This window comes from Lutra lutra, chromosome 18 (genome assembly GCF_902655055.1).
Source record: "Lutra lutra chromosome 18, mLutLut1.2, whole genome shotgun sequence".
Lineage (NCBI taxonomy): Eukaryota > Metazoa > Chordata > Mammalia > Carnivora > Mustelidae > Lutra > Lutra lutra.
The window spans coordinates 10,605,583-10,626,042 of NC_062295.1; the positions used below are offsets into that span (position 1 = coordinate 10,605,583).

The 20,460-nt window shown below is 45.8% G+C and overlaps 1 protein-coding gene across 2 annotated transcripts in view; it reads left to right on the forward strand.

The window, feature by feature from the left end:
* The window catches only part of SHISA9 (shisa family member 9), a 283,227-nt gene extending 268,595 nt beyond the window's left edge, over positions 1 to 14,632 (forward strand). For both annotated transcript variants that reach the window (XM_047714605.1, XM_047714606.1), the window contains one exon: positions 10,697 to 14,632. In XM_047714605.1, coding sequence (XP_047570561.1) covers positions 10,697 to 11,076 — 380 coding nt within the window. In that variant the 3' untranslated portion in view covers positions 11,077 to 14,632. The remainder of the gene's footprint in view (positions 1 to 10,696) is intronic.
* Positions 14,633 to 20,460: the final 5,828 nt, after the last annotated feature.

Here is a 20,460-nt window from a genome sequence, read left to right on the forward strand (position 1 = left end):
CCATGCGTGTAATGGTTTGTGCTTTTACCTGCCATATCTCCTTGACTTCTGCATTGCACCTCTCAAAGTCGATCTTATTATCCTCATGTGATTTTCTTCTCCTTTCTAACAATGGCAGCAATAACAGCTACCGTCCGTTGAATACCAACTGTGCGGCAGGGACGTTGGTGCTGGACATGATTCTCTTCGGTACCCTCAACCCCTTGCCACCCAACCGTTGTTGTTTGATTCTGAATTTTATTGGTAAAAGTTAGAGAGTTCCAGTAACTTGCTCAAGGTCTCCAGCTTGTAAGCAGAAGAGCTGGGATCTGAGCTCATATCCATCTTCACCTAGAAATTAGGGTCTTTCCACCATATCATAAAGAACTTACAGTCAACACAAATCAGGTGAGTGTTCTTGCAGACATCCTTATGTACTGCATGAATCTGATGCACAGCAGCCTTCAAGCTCTGACCTCATTAATCCTTCTTTCCTTCTCTCATTAATCCTTCTAATTCCTGGAACTTACTGCTAAAGCCTTGTCTTTGTGACTCGGGGCTCTGCTATGGCTGTTGAGAGCCCAGTGTAGGATTAAAAACCAACACTTTGGCTCTTTGTCATGGCTGAAAGTGATTGCTGCCCTCTGGGTGGTCGGGAATGGGATCGTAGAAGCACAGGGAAAAGAAATATTAGTTAATATCTCAAACGATCCCACTACATTGTCATGGAGCGAATCAGTGTGATGAGCTCAAGCAACATCTGCCTCGTAGGCTTGGGTGGAGTGGGGGGCCAGCTGCATGAGACAGTATGTGTCAAGCACTGGGTGGCGTCTTCTCTCAGTTCTGTGAGAAGTGGATGGCTCTTTGTCCAGCGCAACTCTGGGACAGGTTGGTGCCTGGCCAGCACTCCAGCCAAAGTCAGTGCCCCTTAGAGATGCCAAGACCCATGCATCTGGTAATGCAGCAGCCAACCTGAATGCCGGAAGGCCACAGCCTGGCAGAGTGTGTCGCATGTCACCCCCAGCTCCCTCCTCCTCACTAAAGAAGAAAAAGGGTTTGCCTTAGGAGAGAATCTGGGGCTCTGTTAAAACTTCTGGTTGTGATATTCGGACATTTCCTCTTGAGAATGTGATCCTTACATGTGCACCCCAGTCCCTGACGTTTTGAGAGGAGGAATCAGGAAAAGTGGTTTCTCTGCATAATTCTCACTCTGCCCTCCATCTTCCTTAGTTTTGGGGGGATATTTTCCTGAAGATAAAATCTTGTTAAGGAAACAAGACTATTCTTCTATGAGGCAGGCTCGTGGTTAGCAAAACGGTGAGTGTCGTAGCAATAAATTCACAGATGCCAGGATACCCAGAACTGGGCCTGGTATTCTGGGCTCAGATCCCAGTGCCATCGCTTGGACAAGTTGCCAAAGCTCTGTAGACTCAGTTTCCCCATTTATAAAATGAGATCCAAGAGTGGCACCTATCTCAGTAGGATATTGAGAACATTAAAGGGGTGAACAGGGGGCCTGGGTGGAGCAGTCCGCTAGTATTGACTCTTGGTTGCAGCTCAGGTCATGATCTCAGGGACCTGGAATTGAGCGCTGTGTTGGGTTATATGTTCAGTAGGGAGTCTGCTTGGGATTCTCTCTCTCCCTCTCCCTCTGCCCCTCCCTACTTCTCTCTCTCTCTCGGTAAAATAAACAAATAAAAAAAAATTTTTTTTTAAAAAGGGATAATAAATTCCCTAGCCAAGTATCTAGAACAGCATGCACTTAATAAAGATGAGCTCTTACTCAGTTTACCACTGGGGGACATGGGAGGGAGACCAGACTTGTCCTATATTCACACAGTCTCTCACCAGTCCCTGCCTTCTTCACTCAGCTGCCTCCTGCCTCCCTGAATTCACTGCTACAGAACGGTCATGCGTCTGCAAGGCTATGGCCAGGGATATGGAGCTGGGCAGCACACAGGTTCTCCTGCCCCAGAAATAACGGAAACTTAACCCCTGCTTTAGTCCTGCGATTCCTATAAAGCACAGGGCACAAGTCATTCAGACTTCTGTGATATGGACCATGTATTTGCATTCTCCGGAGAAACTGAACTGTGTACACGCGTACACACACACACACGTGCATCCCATTATTTATATACATTCATATGTATCACATACAAATAATAGGATATATATACCATTGGTTTGGTCGAAGCAATTCCCCATAATAAATCTTTCAGATATGTGTATATGAATGTGGTGAAAAGTCATATGTATGAATAATAAGATATCTATATATGTGTGAAAGGAGATTTATTATGGGGAATTGGTTCGTGTGATTATGAAGGCTGAGAAGTCCCATGATCTATTGCCTGCAAGCTAGAAATTCAAGAGAGCCAGTGCTGTGATTCCAGTCCAAGTCTGAAAACTTGAGAACCAGCAGAGCCAATGGGGTAAATCCCAGTTGAGGAGCAGAGGACCAGTGTCCCACCCAGGGGATGGGACAGCAGGCAGGAAGGAAGGGCATGGACCCCTCCTTCCTCTGATTTTTGTGGCATTTGGTCCTTCATCAAATTAGATAATTCCCACCTACATGGGGGAGGGCAACCTACGGAGTATACCAGTTCAAATGCAAACCTTCACAGACACATCCAGAAATAATATTTAATGCAGACAGCTGGTGGACCCATTCTGGTTGACACATAAAATTCACCATCACAGACCAGATGACCAGAACATGAAACATTCTGCCCGTTGCTAATATTTTAGAGACTGTTGTTGGAATCTGAAATATTTCCAGTGCTTTCCTGCCTTCATCAAATGTGTTATTGTACCCCTACTGTGTGCCAGGCACTGGGTGAAGTGTTGGAGATACACTAGTGAGCAGAGCTGATAGGGCCACTACCCTAGTCAGAGCTTATATTCTAGCCAAAGGAGGCAGACAATACCAAAGTAACTAAAAAAGATAATTTCATGAAATGATACAGGCCAAGAATATAGTAAAATGGGGAGAAGTGATGAGAACAGTTGGGGGTGGGCGGGGCTCTCTTTTGACTGACTCATCAAGAGGGGTTTTCTGAGGAAGTGACCTTTGCTTAGAGAACCAAATGACAAGAAGGATCTTGACATGCTGAAAAGCATTGTGTATTCAGGAACAGAAAGGAATCCTGTGTGTACTGAGTTACAGAGTATCCCTCCAGGGGCGCCTGGATGGCTCAGTTGGCTAAGCCACTGCCTTCGGCACAGGTCGTGATCCTGGAGTCCAGGGATCAAGTCCCACATTGGGCTCCCAGCTCCACAGGGAGTCTGCTTCTCCCTCTGACCTTCTCCCCTCTCGTGCTCTGTCTCACTCTCTCTCTCAAATAAATAAATAAATCTTTTTTTTTTTTTTTAAAGAGTATCCCTCCAAGTCCCTATCTACTCAGAACCTCAGAATGTGACTCCACTGGGAAATAAGGTCTTTGCAGATGTCATGAGTGAAGATAAGGTCATAATGGATTAAGGTGGGTCCCTATGCAATGACTGGGATCCTTATAAGAAGAGGGAAATTCGGACACATAGACCCACATAAAGAGGGTGGCCCAGTGGAGTCAGGGCTGATATTGGAATGAGGCAAAAGGCAAGGAGCGTGAAGGATTGCATTAACCACCAGAAGCTAGAAGAGGCAAGGAAGAATTTTCCCCTAGAGACCACAGAGGGAGCATGGCCCTGCCGACACTTTGATTTCAGACTTCTGGAATCTGTGAAAGAAAACACTTCTGTTGCTTCAAGCCACCCAGGTTGTGGTAATTTCTTATGGCAGCCCTGGGAAACTAATACACTCTGGGATGGGTTCATAACAAGCGGAAGAGATGAGGGTAGACAAACCATTGGGTCATGCAGACCTTGGGGCCACTGCAGATAATTTGGATTTTATTCTTAAGCATAACGGAAAGATTTATCACTTGATTTCAACATACTCTTAGACCAAAAACAGGGACAAATGAGGAATGGTGAAAGTTTGAGTCGATCGGGGTATTGCTTACTGGGTTAGATTCATCACCTAAGACCCAAGAATATCACCGAGTGAGAACGAGCTGTAGGAACCCCTCCTTGAGATATCTTTGGCCCAGGGAAAGAAGGTAGGTGGGAGGCCACCTGCTGAGACCCTCAGATGTGCAGCTTGTTTCGAAAATTTGTTATTACCTTGACTCTCTCCCTTTCCACGGAAGTAAGGCTCCATCCCACCCTGCACCTGGACAAGTGTCTGCTGCTAATTAGGGGAGAGACAGATGGAACAAGGTACAGTTTAATTTTACAGGCTTGGTTCCTTCAAGGCAATTAGGCTTATTGGAAGGAAAGCACCTTTTTCATTCTTTCTTCCTCTTTTCAAATGAAGAAAAATCAAACTGGAGAGGCCCAATGTTGTTGAAAGGCTCACACATCTGTTTCCTGGTCGGCTTGTCAGCCATCTGCCCACGAGGTATTGGGGCTGATTAGGTTAATGCATTTATTAATGGACCTTACAAGGCTGTTCAATGAATCTGTTATTTCTTTCACATGTTTTAATATACTGACAGGGACCACACTGCACAAAGCCAGGAGAGGCTGGGTGGGCATTTCTTCCTCCTCTTCTAGAGACAGAGGACACCAAAAACACTGGAAAGAGATTATCACGAACATTGCATTTCCTTGGTTATGGGATCGGTACATCCACCACCATCCACAATCATGTTATTGAAACCATCTCGAAAATCACTCTTTAAGGAACAATTTCGTGCCCCAGGCAACAAATCTTCGCCTGCTCTGTGCTTCTCTAAAACACCTCGGAGTCTAGTGGAGGGAAGATGGTCAGACAATAAAATAGCTATGAATGATAGAATCTTGCCTACTCAGCTTCAGATGGTCTACTGACCCCTTGCTTCTTCACTCTACTACGCGAATGTCCTTTCTGTTTCTCGAAGCTGCCACACTCCTTCCTGCCTCCGGGCTTTTGCAAATGCTGTTCTGTGTCAGTTAAATACTGCTGCATAACAAAATCCCCTGAAGTTCAGCAGGTTAATAGAGCCACCATTTGTTGGACTCTGTGAATGCGGATCAGCTGGCAGTTCTGGGTTGGGCCAGATTAGGTGTTCCCAGCCTACTCGGTTTCTAGAGTCAGCTGGCAGGTCAGTTGATGGCTGTATGGTCTAGGATGGCCTCACCCAGTATCTGGCAAATAGCAGCCTGTTGGTTGTGGTGAACATGGGCAACTGGTCTGAAGATTTCTCATCCTCCAGGAGGCTAACCTGAGCCTCCTTCCTCACATGGAGTCAGGGATCCAAGAGCCTGATAGCAGAAGCTGTAGAACTTATAAAAACCCAGGTTCAGAATACACATACATCACTTCTGCTACAATCTGCTGGTCAAAGCCAGTCACAAGTTCCGATTATATTTGAAGGGTAAGAAAAGACATTCTACCTCTTGATGGAAGGAAATGCAAAGTACTGTGGCCATTTTTTGCTATATGCCACCTGTTCCCTCACCTGGAATCCTACTTCTATTACTCTTACCTTCAGATGGCAGCTAAAGGCACATCCCCTCATCATCCCCAAAACATCAAGTCCCTTTCTTAGGCTACTTCATAGGGCAAATGAGGCCAGCACACATGGTAGATACAGGGAAGAGAAAGGGGAAGGAAGAAAGGAGAGAAGGATTGTTGGCTTGGATGAATGCCTCCTTTGTGCTTCGCAAGTTGCCTGGCACAGAGCGGGTGCTCAATAAATGTCATTGGATTCAATCCAATTCTTTCATAAGCCAGGAGACAGACAAAATATGTATTGAATAGTTAGTGCATTCCAGAATTGTGCTTTGTAGCTTATATATCTCGTACAATTTATTCCTCACAACAAATCTGAAGTAGCTTGTGTTATCCCCATTTCACATCAAAGGAAATAAAGCTGTAAGAGGTTAAGTGATATTTCTGAGATCTCAGAAGCTCAAGTCTGGCTGATTCCAGGACCCCCAGAGTTTTCTGTTCACCCTACTCTTGCCCAAGTACCAAACACTTTGTATGATCAGGGTGTCCCCAATGCCAAGCTCACTAAGAGACCAAGTTAGGGCGGTTGCGGAGGAGGTTGTAGATTCGCTGTTTGGGCCTTCATGACTCCTCTTCATGAAGGTTTCTCCTTCTCCCTGCACTGATTTGGCAAGAGTTGAATGCCTCTGTGACTTCTTTTCTTTAGAACTTTTTGAGAAAATGCCACCTATCCCAGCTGTTGGAACATCTACTTCATCATCAATGTTCTCAGTCTGTCAGAGGAAATCTGGAGTACATCCTTTTCGCTGACCAGACCTTAGGCTAGTCCGTTGTCTGGAAAGTTGAACATGAGAATGAATGATTCTAGATCATGACTGGGGCCATAATAAGGATGAGTGAGACTTTTATAACAGACTCATGGGAAGAACAGGGGAAGGGAGCTTCCACTCTTATGATTGCTCTGATAGTCTATGTGTGTTCATGATATTTTGCTCTTACATCCACTCACTGAATATTTATTATCTAATATCTGCCAGGAAGTATGCTGGACATTGTGTATGTGGTGATGGGCAGGAATCTGACCTGGCCTTGCCCTGTTGGGACAGCAGTGAGAGAGATAGAGAGTAATGAATGAATGAATGCATTACCAAGTATAAAATGGCATCGACAATGGATGCCATGGAGAAAAGTCTATCCTGGTGGGATGTGACCTTGTTTGAGGTCCTCAAAGGTGGCATGAGGTGGCAGGAGAGAATAAGACTGAGATCAGAGGTCACTTACCTTTAGTTCTCTCGGAAGAGCTATGTGCTGGCATTGTGCTACCTGCCAGGGCTGTGCCTGTGGTCTCCGCTCTGGCTGCAATTAGAATCCCTTGGGTGGAGGAGTGCTTTAAAAAAAAAAAAAAAAAAGGAATCTATGTCTGGGCCAGAGCTGCAGAGATTCTAATTGAATTGTTTGGGGGAGGAATCCAGGAATCTGAATGCTTTCAAAACTCCACCATGTGATTCCCAAGTCCTGCCAGGATTGAGAGCCCTACAGATGGAAAGATAAGGTTCATGCCTTCAAGGCTTCCAACATGTGGTTCTCAGACCATCTCAGAGATCCTAATATAAATATTCACAAGACTGGATAGTTCTTTATAGCACTTACCGTAGTTATACTGTTATGTAATCCGTGGGCTTATTTGGTCCCTACCTGTCCCCGCCTAATAGATGTCCACCCCATGAGGGCAAGGGCCATGTCTGTTTCCGATTCTTCCTTATATTTCCACTGCCTGACCCATGGCCCGTGCCTCTGTGATGAATGACCGAATGAGCAAATTGCTTGAGGAGATTTTGGTAGATGAGGGACGTGGTCAGTTTTGCATTTTAGAAATATGCCTTTGGCTGTAGTGGAGAATGGAGTGGGTGGAGGAGTGAGACTCAAGGCAGGGAGGCCTGTTTGGAGGCTGAAGTGGACCAATGTTCAAAATTGGGGGTGACGTGGAATAGGCTAGAGAAGCGTTTGTAGGCATAGCTGGAAGGACTGGGCAATTTAGCACTTGTGCTGGAGGGGAGAAGAGAGGGATGAGTCAGTGGATGCCACCATATTTCTGGCTTCAGTGACTAGAAAGTTGGTGTTTATATTTGAGGGATAAGGAAGGACCTGAAGAACAGATCTTTGTAATGATGATGATGGGTTCAGTCTTGACCACCTGGGAAATGCCAGTGAATCTGTCCTGGAGGTAACTGGATTCGTGTCCCCCCCCCCCCGACCGAGTCCAAGGGGGAATATCAGGGTATGCTTCTGTTGAAACTTCATGGCATTAGAAACCTAGAACTTTCTTCTGGAAGGCAAGAGGATGGGCATCTAACATTGACTTGAATTTAACTCATGCCACTTTAAGCAATCACAGTATTATTGGGAACGTGTGCTCTTCATATCTTTAGTAGCGGATTCCTTTTGACACTCTGTATTTTCAGACAGCTTTAGAATTTAGGGAGCAGGGGACTTTCTCGTTAAAGATCACATGAGCCAGGGCTATTTACATTAATACAGGCAGAAACCCAACTTAACCAGTATTAAGCCTGGAAGGTTAATGTGTGGCTTCCTGGGGTGTTATGTTGAGGAGTCTGAGCCTAGGCCACACCTGCCAAGACAGAACACTGTGATCAATGAGTAATGTCTGCCACGGACACAGAGGGGGCAAGTGGGACATATTTTTGTGCCCTTGGTCCCGAAACTGAAGCTTTTCCTCTATGGCCTTTGAAAAGCATCCCATAATGTCTATTGGACTTAGGTCCACCCTGACTCAGCCACTAGCTGTGGGTAACGTTTGTTAATCATTTCATATGCCTGAGCTTGACAATTTCCTAATCTATCAAGCTGGGGTTAAGATCCCCATCCTTCCTCCTTCCTGTGGTTGTTGAAAGAATCAAATGGGAAAAGAAATATGGCACTTCTGTGAATGCACATACAGAGAAATTCACATGTGTAACAATGTGGGAAGTTGGAAGCATGGATGAAAAAGCAGCAAATATTTCTCCTCTCCAAAGGGATGTAAGTTCAAAGTTACTGCCAGGAAAGTAATTTTATTTTATCCATCTTACTTATTCTAAGTAATCTCTACACCCAATGTGGAACTCAAACTCAGGACCCCGAGATCAAGAGTCGCACGCTGTACCAACTGAGCCAGCCAGTCATCCCACTAAGAAATAAATTTTTAAAAGTGTAGAGGAGGGGCGCCTGGGTGGCTCAGTGGGTTAAGCCTCTGCGCCTTCAGTTCAGGTCATGATCTCAGGGTCCTGGGATCGAGCCCCGCATCAGGCTCTCTGTTCAGCAGGGAGCCTGCTTCCCCCCACCCTTCTCTGCCTGCCTCTCTGCCTACTTGTGATCTCTCTGTCAAATAAATAAATAAAGTCTTTAAAAAAATAAAAGTGTAGAGGGGCTTATGATAAAAAGAATTTTAAGAAAACAAAATTTAAAAATCTCCTAAAATTATCAAATAAATGTATGAGGAAAGAAAGACAAAGGAAGGAGGGAAGGAAAGGGGAGGGAGAGATAAAGAAGGAAGGAAGGAGGAAGAGAATGAGGGGGCCAAGATTAGAAAGAAAAAAAGAGAGGAGAAAGGGAGGGAGGGAGGAAGGGGGGAAAGAAGGAAGAAAGGAAGGAATCATAGTGCTGGAGACGATGTGGTGAAATGGTACAGAGATCTGTGTGACTCTTTTCTGGTGGAGTTGGCAATATGTATCAAAAACCTTGATAAGGTTTACACCCTTTGACCAAGTAATTCCACTTTAGGTCATTCATTTCCAGGCTGGCTAGTAAAGAGTTCAGGCTTTGTGGGCTGCTTGGTCTCTGGCATGTGTACCCAGGTCCACCACCGCAGAGCAGAAGCAGCCAGAGGCAGTAGGTGAGCGAGCAGGTAGGGCTGTGTTCTAGCAAATCTTTATTTACAGAAATAGGCAGCATCCAGATTTGGTCCAAGGGCTATAGTTCGTCATCAATGGATGTAGATGAAGAAAAATACTCTTGCAATTACTCTAAATTCAAAATTCTAAACAAGAAAAGAGCTCTAGTCTTGAAGGTTCTCATTTCCCCTTTATTCATGCCAACAGCATATTGGCAAACTTGCCTGTTCGTCGATTGGAGGAGTGATTAATTTTAATAGTTTTACCCAATGAAATATTATGTAGGCATTAAAATGTTTTCTATTAGTGATTTATAACAACATGGAGAAATGCTTGATAGGATGTTATATGGAAATTAAACAGTGATTTATAATGATAATGACAATGATAGGGGCTAATACCTAAGTACTTTACACACATCATATCATTTAACCCTTCGAACAACCCTCTGGGAAAATACCTCTCTATATATTTTTTATTATAACTACTCTCCTTATGCAGAAACCAATGGTAATAAAAGCCGAAAAGTTTCTTAACTTTTATTAAGTAGCTAAAGTCACGCTTCTGGGAGGTGGCAGGTTTGGGATTTGAACACAGGTCTGCTTAACTGCTAAAAGCAACCACACACATTAATAGAAATCCCAAATTGAACTCCAGTAACTGAGAAAACCAGAAGTGGATACAGTCAAGTATTGGTATCGGCAGTCTTGAATGGTGGGTGACAGATATGAATATTTCTCAAGATATTCAGTATTTCCCCCTAACAAGAACGAACGCATGATTTTATTTTTTTTTAAGATTTTATTTATTTATTTGACAGAGATCACAAGTAGGCAGAGAGGCAGGCAGAGAGAGGGAGGGAAGAAGACTCCCTGCTGAGCAGAAAGCCTAATGCGGGGGCTCCATCCCAGGACCCTGGGATCATGACCCAAGCCAAAGGCAGAGGCTTTAACCCACTGAGCTACTCAGGCACCCCCGAGAGCATGATTTTAATAATTAAGAATCTACAGCAGGGGTTTGTAAGAAAGCCAAGCCAGGGATGTACAATGCTGGGTGCCTTATGGTGGAGAAGTGTTTATTTGGGGGAGGGGGGGATCTAGAGTTTCCGCTGGGGATGCCCTTTCCTCCCCGGTCCTGATCTTGCTTGTGAAAAGAACTTGACCCTCTTTCCTTCTGTCTTCCTTCCTTCTGTCCCAGATGGAGTTTCTAGTGTGTGTCTCGTTTGGACTGTTGGCTCACTTGGATGCTGTGCCGAGGTTGACTTGCCAATCCCTAACTGTCTCTCTCTCTCCTCTCTCTCTCTCCCTCTCTCTGCTCTCTCCTCCCCTTCTCCGTCCACCTTGGACAGCCGACAAGGTCAATGATGACTTCTCCTCCAAGCGACGGCACCTGGCCGAGCTGGCCGCCAAGGGGAACCTCCCTCTGCACCCCGTAAGAGTAGACGATGAGCCACGGGCCTTCAGCCCTGAGCACGGCCCTGCCAAGCAGAATGGACAGAAGTCCCGCACCAACAAGATGCCCCCACATCCCCTGGCCTACAACTCCACCACCAACTTCAAGGGCTGGGACCCCAACGAGCATTCCCTCCGGAGGCAGGCTTACGGTAACAAGGGCAAGCTTGGCGCCGCCGATTCGGGCTCCAGCGACCCCTTGGGGACTCGCACCCAGCACTACCCACCCCCACAGCCATACTTCATCACCAACAGCAAAACAGAAGTGACTGTCTGAGCTTTCACTACAGGGAGCATCCTGGAGACCATACTCAACTGAGAGAGGCAAAAAATACCCCCGGCCTACACCCTCCCTGTCCCTCCCCGACCCGCTCCCCCACACCCCGACTCCCCACACCAACCAACGACAAACCTGCTGGTGACATGAAATCACGCTTTTCTTGGGTCATGCCTAACACGTGTCAGCGTGCAGCTGAGCAAGATGGAAGCAGGGGTGTTCAGCAATACAGCAAAGGGGAAACTGAGGCACGGCTCTTTCGACTTCAGGCCCGAGGTGGCCAACTCACATGCGCACGTTGTGGGACTAATTTTTTTTTCTTTTCCTCCTGACTTAAAACTGAAATCCATGACAAAAAAAAAAAATTGAAAGTAGCACAACTTAGAGAAATTGCCCATTTGAGCACATCCGCCATTTACCATGTGCTGTCTGTTCCGGGATGAAAGAGCTAGGTTGGGGCAGGGGGAGCCCGAGAGTGGACATGAGAGGAGAGTGTGTTTAAGAGGAGGACTCACTGGGGAGGAAGCCGTGTGCATCATAAGTGTTTTCTAATCCCAAGAAGTAGTGACATGGACACACAGTTTTGACAAGCGTGAGACAGTAACTGGACCCCAACCGTTCTATTTATAGTACTTTTCATATCGTCCATGTTGGAAGCAAAAAAAAAAAAAAAAAACACACACACACACACACACTCAAACTCACAAAAAATAAATAGAACCCACCGACAGTGATGCGAAAGAAAGAGCATTTTAGAGAAGTCCCGTAAAGACCATGACCACGGACATGGGAAGGATAGTAGGCTTTTCCGGGCGGGGAGAGAGGGTCCAGAGAGTGTGAAATAACTTTTTTTTTTTTCTTTAAAAAAAAAAAAAGATAAATGATCACAAGCCCACTACAAAACAGACAAAAACAGCAAATCAGTTTTTGTCTAGAATCCTCGAGACTTAGGAAATGAACAATGGCATCAGAACAACAACAGCAAATTCACGGTTGTAAAGTCAACAAGAGGTGAGAAGGGGACCCCGCGTTTCCCACCTTGCCTCTGAGACAAGAAACAGACACTGAAACCAGTCCTCTCTTACCCGTCTCTCCCCAACCCCCCCTCAGCCCGTTGCCGCCGCCGCTGCCGAATTTCAACTGCTTTGGACTGAAAATGTCATACGCGTGGGTGGTGCCTTCAATGTGTTACTGTTTGATGACAGTCTTGTTTCCCAAGTGCAACCTGTGTTCTTAGCCCCCCTCCCGCCTGTTTCCTGCAGTAATAGATGTCTCCTCCCCCCACCCCTTTGTTGGTGAGCCCGCGCATCACACATTCTGAGGGGGCTGCTACCATGTCAGGGGAACCGAAAGACGAAGAACTCCCTGCCTCCCACCCTGTCACCCCCGGTCCTACTGTCATCCGGCGCCCCAAACCTCTCAAGCATTTCTGGGGCTCGTCATTCCCACGGCCCTCCAAGCCAGCCACCTCCCCAGATATTTCCACGGATTCCTCTCCCAGCCAGAATCCCCTGAGGTGGTTTTCAGATTCGTTCTCACAGCCCATGGCCCTTGGGCATCCCGACGAAGACCTTTTCCCTGACGCTTCTATTTGTTCCATGGAAGCCCAACAAGGAGAGTAAGAGAGAGAGGAGATTTTGATTTCAGGTGAGAAGTTTTCGACCAGTCCCTAATGGCCTTCGCCAGTGGACTGGGACCCTCTTCTGGTGTCAGAAGCTGCACGTGGTGGCCCAAGAAGATCTAGAGGGTTCCCCGGGATGCCCAAGGGAGGCGTTCTGCCTCACCGGACTCACCTCCACCATTATGGAAGCCAGGAAATCAGGGGCTTATTCTCCTTTTCATTCCCGGCCCCTCTGGGGACATTGACAATGCATGTTATCTCTCCGGGTCTCAGTCTCCCATCTGAAACGTATGGAAATGGGGCCAGATCAAGCAAAACTTCTGCCCATTTCTTAAAGCGCCACCATGCACAGAAGCCACTACTAGAAGATCCTCATTTATAAAGTGGTTCTACGCTGGACAAAGCAGGGTTGGTGGGGGGAGAGGGGACAGAGTGCCCACTTTCTCAGCCTCTTTGCTGGGATCCCAGCACTCCCCAGAGTGGGGTAAACACTGCCCCGTTGGTCAGTGTTTCGGTGAAATGAGTTACCCCCGTACTGAAACCTGCTTTGGCCGTCTCTCTGGATCACCATGGAAGCATTTGTAGCTAAATTGATTCACTCCTAATACTTTGAACTTTTAAAAGGAAAACTTGATTTCGCCATTACAAATAGAAAAGCGGTATCAATCACCCTAAATAGAAAGTAAGTGTAAAGATAAGGGTGAAGGTAACAAAGGAGTAGTTGTTAAGTTCTAGCTAGCTACTGTTGCTTGTGGAAGGGTCTGAACTTAGAGCCTGGCGTTTGCTGGATCGTGCTTGGTCTCGCTGTCTCTCCCCCCCTCTTCCATTCCATCATTCCTCTCTCTCCCTTTTTCTTTATTAAAATGATTAGCAGATGTTAAGAGCTGTTAAAGACATACCAGCACCCAGAGGAGACTTAGCACTCCAAGGGACTCCATCGGACTGACAAAACGAGAAGGAACCCACTCCCCTCCGTGACTCGGTGTCAACCAGTGCTATATCCTCGTGCTACTACAAATCATTTTTGCATTTGCTAGTGATGCACAGCGCCTATTTCAGGAAATACTGGGTCTGCTTCTCTGTGAGGTTCCCTCCAGCTCCAAAGGTTTGTGAGTCTCATTCCCCTTTTAGCTCATCTTGCCTCTCGTCCCCAACTCATTTCATCTGACCTTTCTCCCCGTGCTGATGACGGACCTTTCTTGGTCTCTGAATCTACCGAAATTTTTTGTCCCCTCCGTGATCCTTCTCTTCTGAGTCAGTTTCATCTGGTGAGTTTTGTTAGTTGACGGGGTTTGGGCAGGACGGTCGCAGTGCGGTCAGTAAGATGCGGCAGGATGATGGACAAGAACGTTCCTTCTCTGTCTCGCTACCTTCCAGTTGGCTTTGAGAACTGGGACCAGGACAGTAGGGGTTGGACAGGGAGGGTGGATGGAACTCAGGGTACTGACGAATCTGTGGCCGCCATGTATCGACAAGAATCCTGTGGCTACAGTGGGGAGCTTAGAAGAGAGAAACCCGAATAAAGAGGCTGTCCCTCCCTCTCCCAGAACCTGATACTAGCCTCTACTTCCTGCCTTCAGCTATCCCTGACTTCCAACCCAATGGGACCAGAGTCTGACTTCCCTTCGCCCTCCCAGAGCATCTCAGCCTCCATCCACCTTGGGCTCTGCCTGGCACCCCCATCTCACTTCCCCCCCCCACCCAGTTTTCCGTGTAAATGGAGCATATTTTATGTGCAAATATTTTAGTAACCGTATGTTCTGCAAGTAAACCTGTGTTAATACTTGTCAACAGCTGCAGAGTTTATGATACCAATAATACTTCCTACAATGAAGAAAAAAAAAAGACATTTGTTTGTTTTCTAAAAATGTTTATTTGTAAACATGTATTCACTATATTAATATGAATTTCTTACCTGGCAATAAAACTGATTATATGTGATGCTGCTGGGGTTGTCATGTATCTTTTGTCCAAAGTTCAGGCAATGAAACACAACAACAACAAAACGGAAGTAAAACCCGTGAACCACCGAGGTGATAATTAGGAACAGTTTATCGCGCACACACAAAAAAAGACAGTTTGCAAACCGGGAGCACTCAACCCAAAATGTGGAATGAGGCTCCGAGGTACACCGTCGTAAAGAAGCTGAGATCGCACGTAGGCAGCGACTGTGGCTTCTTCAAGATGATGGGTTGCCATATTAGAATTTTCTTAAATGAAAAGGAACTGGTTAATGGTGACCTTGTATCAGTTTTGGGGGAACAAAAACTTTGGCTTGTGATTTTCAGAGGTGTCAGGAAAAAGTGACCCAGGTCAAGTGAGCCTTGCTTGTCTTGCAAAATAAGCTAAATTCAGCTTTGCTTGTATGACTCCTCTGGTTCTGTCTGCTCAGGGAATTCTCAAGGCTGGTCTCCGTTTGTGTTTGATTTTAACACTTCCTAGAGTCCCACATACTAATCTGAGCTTCCACCAGGAACCACCAGTATCGGCACAGAGAGCTAAATCTTTTTTTTTTTTTTTTAAGATTTTATTTATTTACTTGACAGAGAGAGAGATCACAAGGAGGCAGAGAGGCAGGCAGAGAGAGAGGAGGAAGCAGGCTCCCCACCGAGCAGAGAGCCCGATGCGGGGCTCAATCCCAGGACCCTGGGACCATGACCTGAGCCGAAGGCAGAGGCTTAACCCACTGAGCCACCCAGGCGCCCCGAGAGCTAAATCTTTAATACATACTTGGGATGCATGGAAAATTGTTACAGGTAAAAGACCTTTTTACTTCATAGCAACCTGTGCAAATTTTCCAGGAGAATATTTGGTTTTTGTTTGAATCTTTTTTGGTAAGAGTCTGTTTGTCTTTTAGGTTCACTTAAAAAAATGCCATTGCTAGGTCCGCTCATCATCAGTAAGTTTATCTGCACTGGTCAAGAATCTTGCTGAGCTTTGCACTTGTTTTTATCAGTGACTAGGGGGTAAAAAACACCAGAGATTGGATTCTTCCCCTTTTTGTTAAATTTTATTTCCTGCCTCGTTTCTGTTTGTATTATTTCAGTGAAATTTTCAGGTAGGAACCTGCCCTAACGTGGTCTCATAGGAAAGGGGCCCTGAGCAAAGTGGGTCTGAGAGACGGAAGAGACCCCAGTAGGGGGTGGGCGGGAGAGACAGGAAAAGGAAAACAGCCCATAGAGGATACCTTCTCCTGCCTGCTACCACTGTGGGGAATTCCAGTCCCTCACTGTAAGGGGTGGGTGGGGCAGGTATGGAAGACAAAAGCAGAATCATCCCAGCCAAATGCAGATGGCACTGGGCTTTTCACACAGCAGCTCCCATCAGACACCCTTTGAGCATTGCTTTGGGGGATGGTTAATGATCAGACATTCCCAGGCTCTCCTGTGTGAGGGCAGAGGGATTTCCAAAGTGTGGAGAAAGCCCCAGGCACAGAGATGCACTTGTAATTGCAAGTCAGCCACTGGGGCATGACACAAGGGAAGAGGCAGGAATTCACAGGGGTTGCTCAAAGCCAGAGCTCCAGGGTCTCCTGGAGTGACGCTCCTTGTTTCTGGCCACTTAGAAGAGTTGTCTCTCTCAAGCAGAGAGAATACTGGACCATAATCTGTTGTCTGAGTCAGGGTCCTTGCCCCGGGATGTGGCGATCTTCATTGGTCACAGGGTCCCTTGGTGTCTCCCAGAGTAGATCTCATGGGCTCTCTCCCTTTCTCTCTTTCTCCCTGGGGTATAGTTGTTATCAGAGGAGTCTGGATGGCAGAGGATGCTTCTCCAGTACTTAGGAACCTTCTTTGGAGGTGGAGTCACTGACAGTGTACATCAGAGCCGCATGCAAGCAAGGGTAGGACAGAGAATCATGCTCCTGTAGGAGGCAATGACAGATTCGCCCCCTAGTGAAGCCATCTGGTCACAACTCAAAAACAATAACAATCAGACAAAGTGTATTTGTAGATTCTGGTTATGTGGCCAAACACCGTTGAGGACTTTGCGTGCATTATAGCATTAGATCCTCACAACTGTGTAAGGTAGGCACTCTTGGCTTTGGAGGTAAGCGATCTCCCTAAAATTTGAATAATCAAATTTTAGGGAGATCGCTTACCTCCAAAGCATCCAAGATCCAATGTGTAAAGCCAACAGAAAATGGACATTTTAGATGCCAATGCCCAGCACACCCTGGGAAACCACATGTTGAAGATGGCAGAGCCTTGGTCAGCCCCAGTCTCTGCATAATTTTGTGGAGCAGTGACTTTTCCGGCCACCATTCCCATTGCTAATTGAACTTCATATGCGTGAGAAGTAATCTTAACATTGTGTTAAGCCCTGACATTTCAGGGTTTATCTGTTAGAGTAGCTAGAGTTTCCTTAACACATACAAAAGGTGAAATATCTTGAACAGTATGTAGAATATTTAAAACACTTAATAAATGTCATCTTTACCATCACGTTCATCATCACCATTTAACTCACCTACTCTGTGCTAAGACAGTTACATGCCCAATATTTAATCCTCCCAGTAACTCTGAAAGGGCTAGTAACTCCATTTAATAGGTAAGAATATGGAGAAGTTAAGTGACTTACTTAAGTCACAGAGCAAGGGCTGGAGTTGTCATCTGAACCTGGTTTAGATGTTCCGGTTCCATCATTTCTAGTACCCCACTCAGCCCTCTCTAAGTTGCTGGTACAATCTGGATCCAGCAATGGAGGTAAAAGCTTTGTAGGAGAAGAATGTCTACATTGTCAACTTGGCATCTCACTATTTTCTTGTCAGATTCCAAAACTCAACTCGTGCTGTGTTGTACAGTTCAAAGAAAGCATTTCACATCAAGAAATGTCATGGTTGCTAGAAATAATTCTGTCACATCCTCTTGAATTTTTCCTTTTTGCAAGTTCAGAGGGTTCACTAAGATTCAAATCGTATAATGCCTCCTTTTAAAACATTATAAAAGGGCACCTCATTTTTCAGAATCTCAACATCCAAATGGAACACTTTATTGTCTTCATCTTAAAAGGTACAAAATGAGGAGGTCCTAAAGAGGCAATTTATGATGTGCGGGTGCCTTATTTTCTGGTAATTGGAAGCTGGTTTTGATGCTGTAATTTTGTTTTTGTGTTTTGCTACCCACTTATCAAAGGCAGTTGAGCTGAATGTACAGGATTTCCACAAACTGTAGAAATTTCTACAGCCATGTCAGTTGTGTCCCCGTATTCAGGTCCCAAATGTTAACACCGTGTAGGTCTTGGAACCTTTATCCTGGGTCTCATTATTTGCTGTGGGAATCTGCCTCATGGGGGTTTTCAGTACTTTCTCAGGCAAAGTCAATGGAATTTTGGAGAAAATTCAGAGATACTTCTAAGTGTTTCGTTCTTCTCAAGCACCTCATTTAGTTATTCACGCAACAAATAGAGAGTACCTACTATGTGCCAGGCATTGTACCGGGCCTTGAGGATATAAGGATCTCTCTGCCACTATCCCTCCCTCCCCACCAGAAAACAAATGAAAATGGTAGGTGGACAAATGGATAAGCAAGTACCATCAAGAGAGAAATCATGGATAGGAACGCTTTAATGACAGATAGTCTTGAATTCAAATCCCCTCTCTCGCACTTCTACAAGGCAGTCTTGGGGAGATTACCGAGTTGTTTCAGAGCCTGGATTTTCTCATCTCTAGAATAGAAATGAGACCATCTGCAAAATGGTCTACAATCAGACCTACCTTGCAATGTTGTTTGAGCATTTGAGGTAAGGTGTGTGAAACATTTAATCATGGTGGTTGCTTAATAAATGGGAGCTATATTTTGTATGAAGTATTTGCTTATCATGGACTCCTACTCACTGGAAACCAGGCTAATGGAGTAGTTTGGTATTTCTCTTTTGTTTATATTGGGATCCCCAGAAACAAATCCCAAGACAAGGATTGTCTTGGGCAAGGATTCATGGCAAGGAAGAAAGGGGGATCCTGGGAGGAACTGGTAAGGTAATGGTGGGAGTCAGACAGAAGAGGGAAAAAACCACACAAGGGTACAGTTTCAGGCAATGTCCTATGGAGGGTAGCTCTGGTGTGTAACACTCCTCAGAATTAGCATCTACTCCAAGCAAGGAAGCTGGACTTTCATTCTTACACATCTGCCAATCATTAGCAAAAGGGTTGGGAACCCGCAGAAACTCGGGCTCACTACAGGTGAGGCAAAAGCAGTGCCAGTGGCCCAAAGGAAGAGCTTCCAAGCCTCAGCAGCTGGTAGTTATGATCAAAGGCTCACAGAGTCTGAAAGAGGGGTGCATGGAAATGAGAAAAAGGACAGGAGGGCATCCAGGTGAAATACCAACTCTGTTGGTTATCTCTCCCTTTTCTGACTTCTGGGGGACATTAGCCCTGGCCCAACTAGCCCCAAGAAGTAAGATGAATTTTCCTTGGTGCAGAAGCACAGGAAGTTTGGAGAATTTCCCTATCCAAATAGGGCTAATGGGAGGCTTTGGGGTCACCCCGGCTTCAGTTGAAGTATTAGCCAACCTTTTTATTGCCCGTGACACTTTGGGCAACTGATTTAGCCTCTCTGACTTACATTTGCTCATTCATAGAAGAGGAACGACAATATACTTTTGTTGTCTTTCTATCCACTGATTGATCTGACAAATATATACTGAACATCTGCTATATGTCAAGATCAGGGCTAAGCATGGGTACACTGGAATGAATCAGACACAGGTCCTACCATCCAAGACCTTGGCAGCTAGTGGAGGAGACAGACAAATAAATTACACACTCTGTCCTTCCTTAAACATGATCTCTTTCTGTCTTCCTCTCTATCTGTGTCTTGTTTCTGATACCGTGCCTTCTCCTCTTCCTCCTCCTCCTCCACATCCTCCCTCCTTCACTTCCTCTCTGCATTCTGTCTTGCATTCTCCTACCCTCCTAGTTTTCATATCATCTGGACACGCTATAACCTTCTACCCTATCAAGTTCCTGCCTCCTGCTGCTCTCTTCCAAGAGCCCTTCTGAAGGCTGCAGAGTCAGTGGAGTTCTGGGGAATTCATTTCAACCGAGGGCCTCTGGTCTGGCACAGGGTGACATGGAGATAACAAGAAATCACCCAGCGCTTTAGTTCAAGCTTGGGGGCTGGAGTGAGGGGTGGGGTGGGTGTACAAGAACATGTAGCATTCCTGAGTCCTGGGGAATAGCAAATAGAATGCATAGCTAATTGTTTGGGGGACAAGGGGTGGGTGGTGGTGCAGGAAGGTCTGGATAGATTTCCCTGCTATTTTGCAGATTGGTAGACTCCCAAGTCTCAGATGGGCACCCAGAAAATTGTGGCTTGAATTCCAGCTTTGGAACAAGCTGCATGATCTTCAACATTGTTTTCCTCATCCAAGGGGTATGCATAGAGACTGTGACCTGTAAGGATTGCTTTGGGCTTGGGAAACACCTAGATCCAAGGCCCTGAAAGCAGATTCCATTGCCTGGAACCCAGTTACCATTGTATGGTAAAGTCAAAGGGCACCTGTTCCAAATAGAGACAGTATTCCAGTGACTTGTATAAAAGAGTACTTGGACCCAAACACCACGATTCCATAGCTGTGGGGGACTCTGGAATTGGCATTTTAAGAAACACATCAGAGATTCTGACGTGAGCAGTTGGTGGACCACTGTTTGAGAATCACTTCTAGACACTTGGGCGTGGCTCGACCTCAGTACTCTGACCTGGTTGTGGAAGGTCCTTCTATGAGCATCTTTTCTTGTCAGCACAGTAGGGCTCTTCGACCCTGTG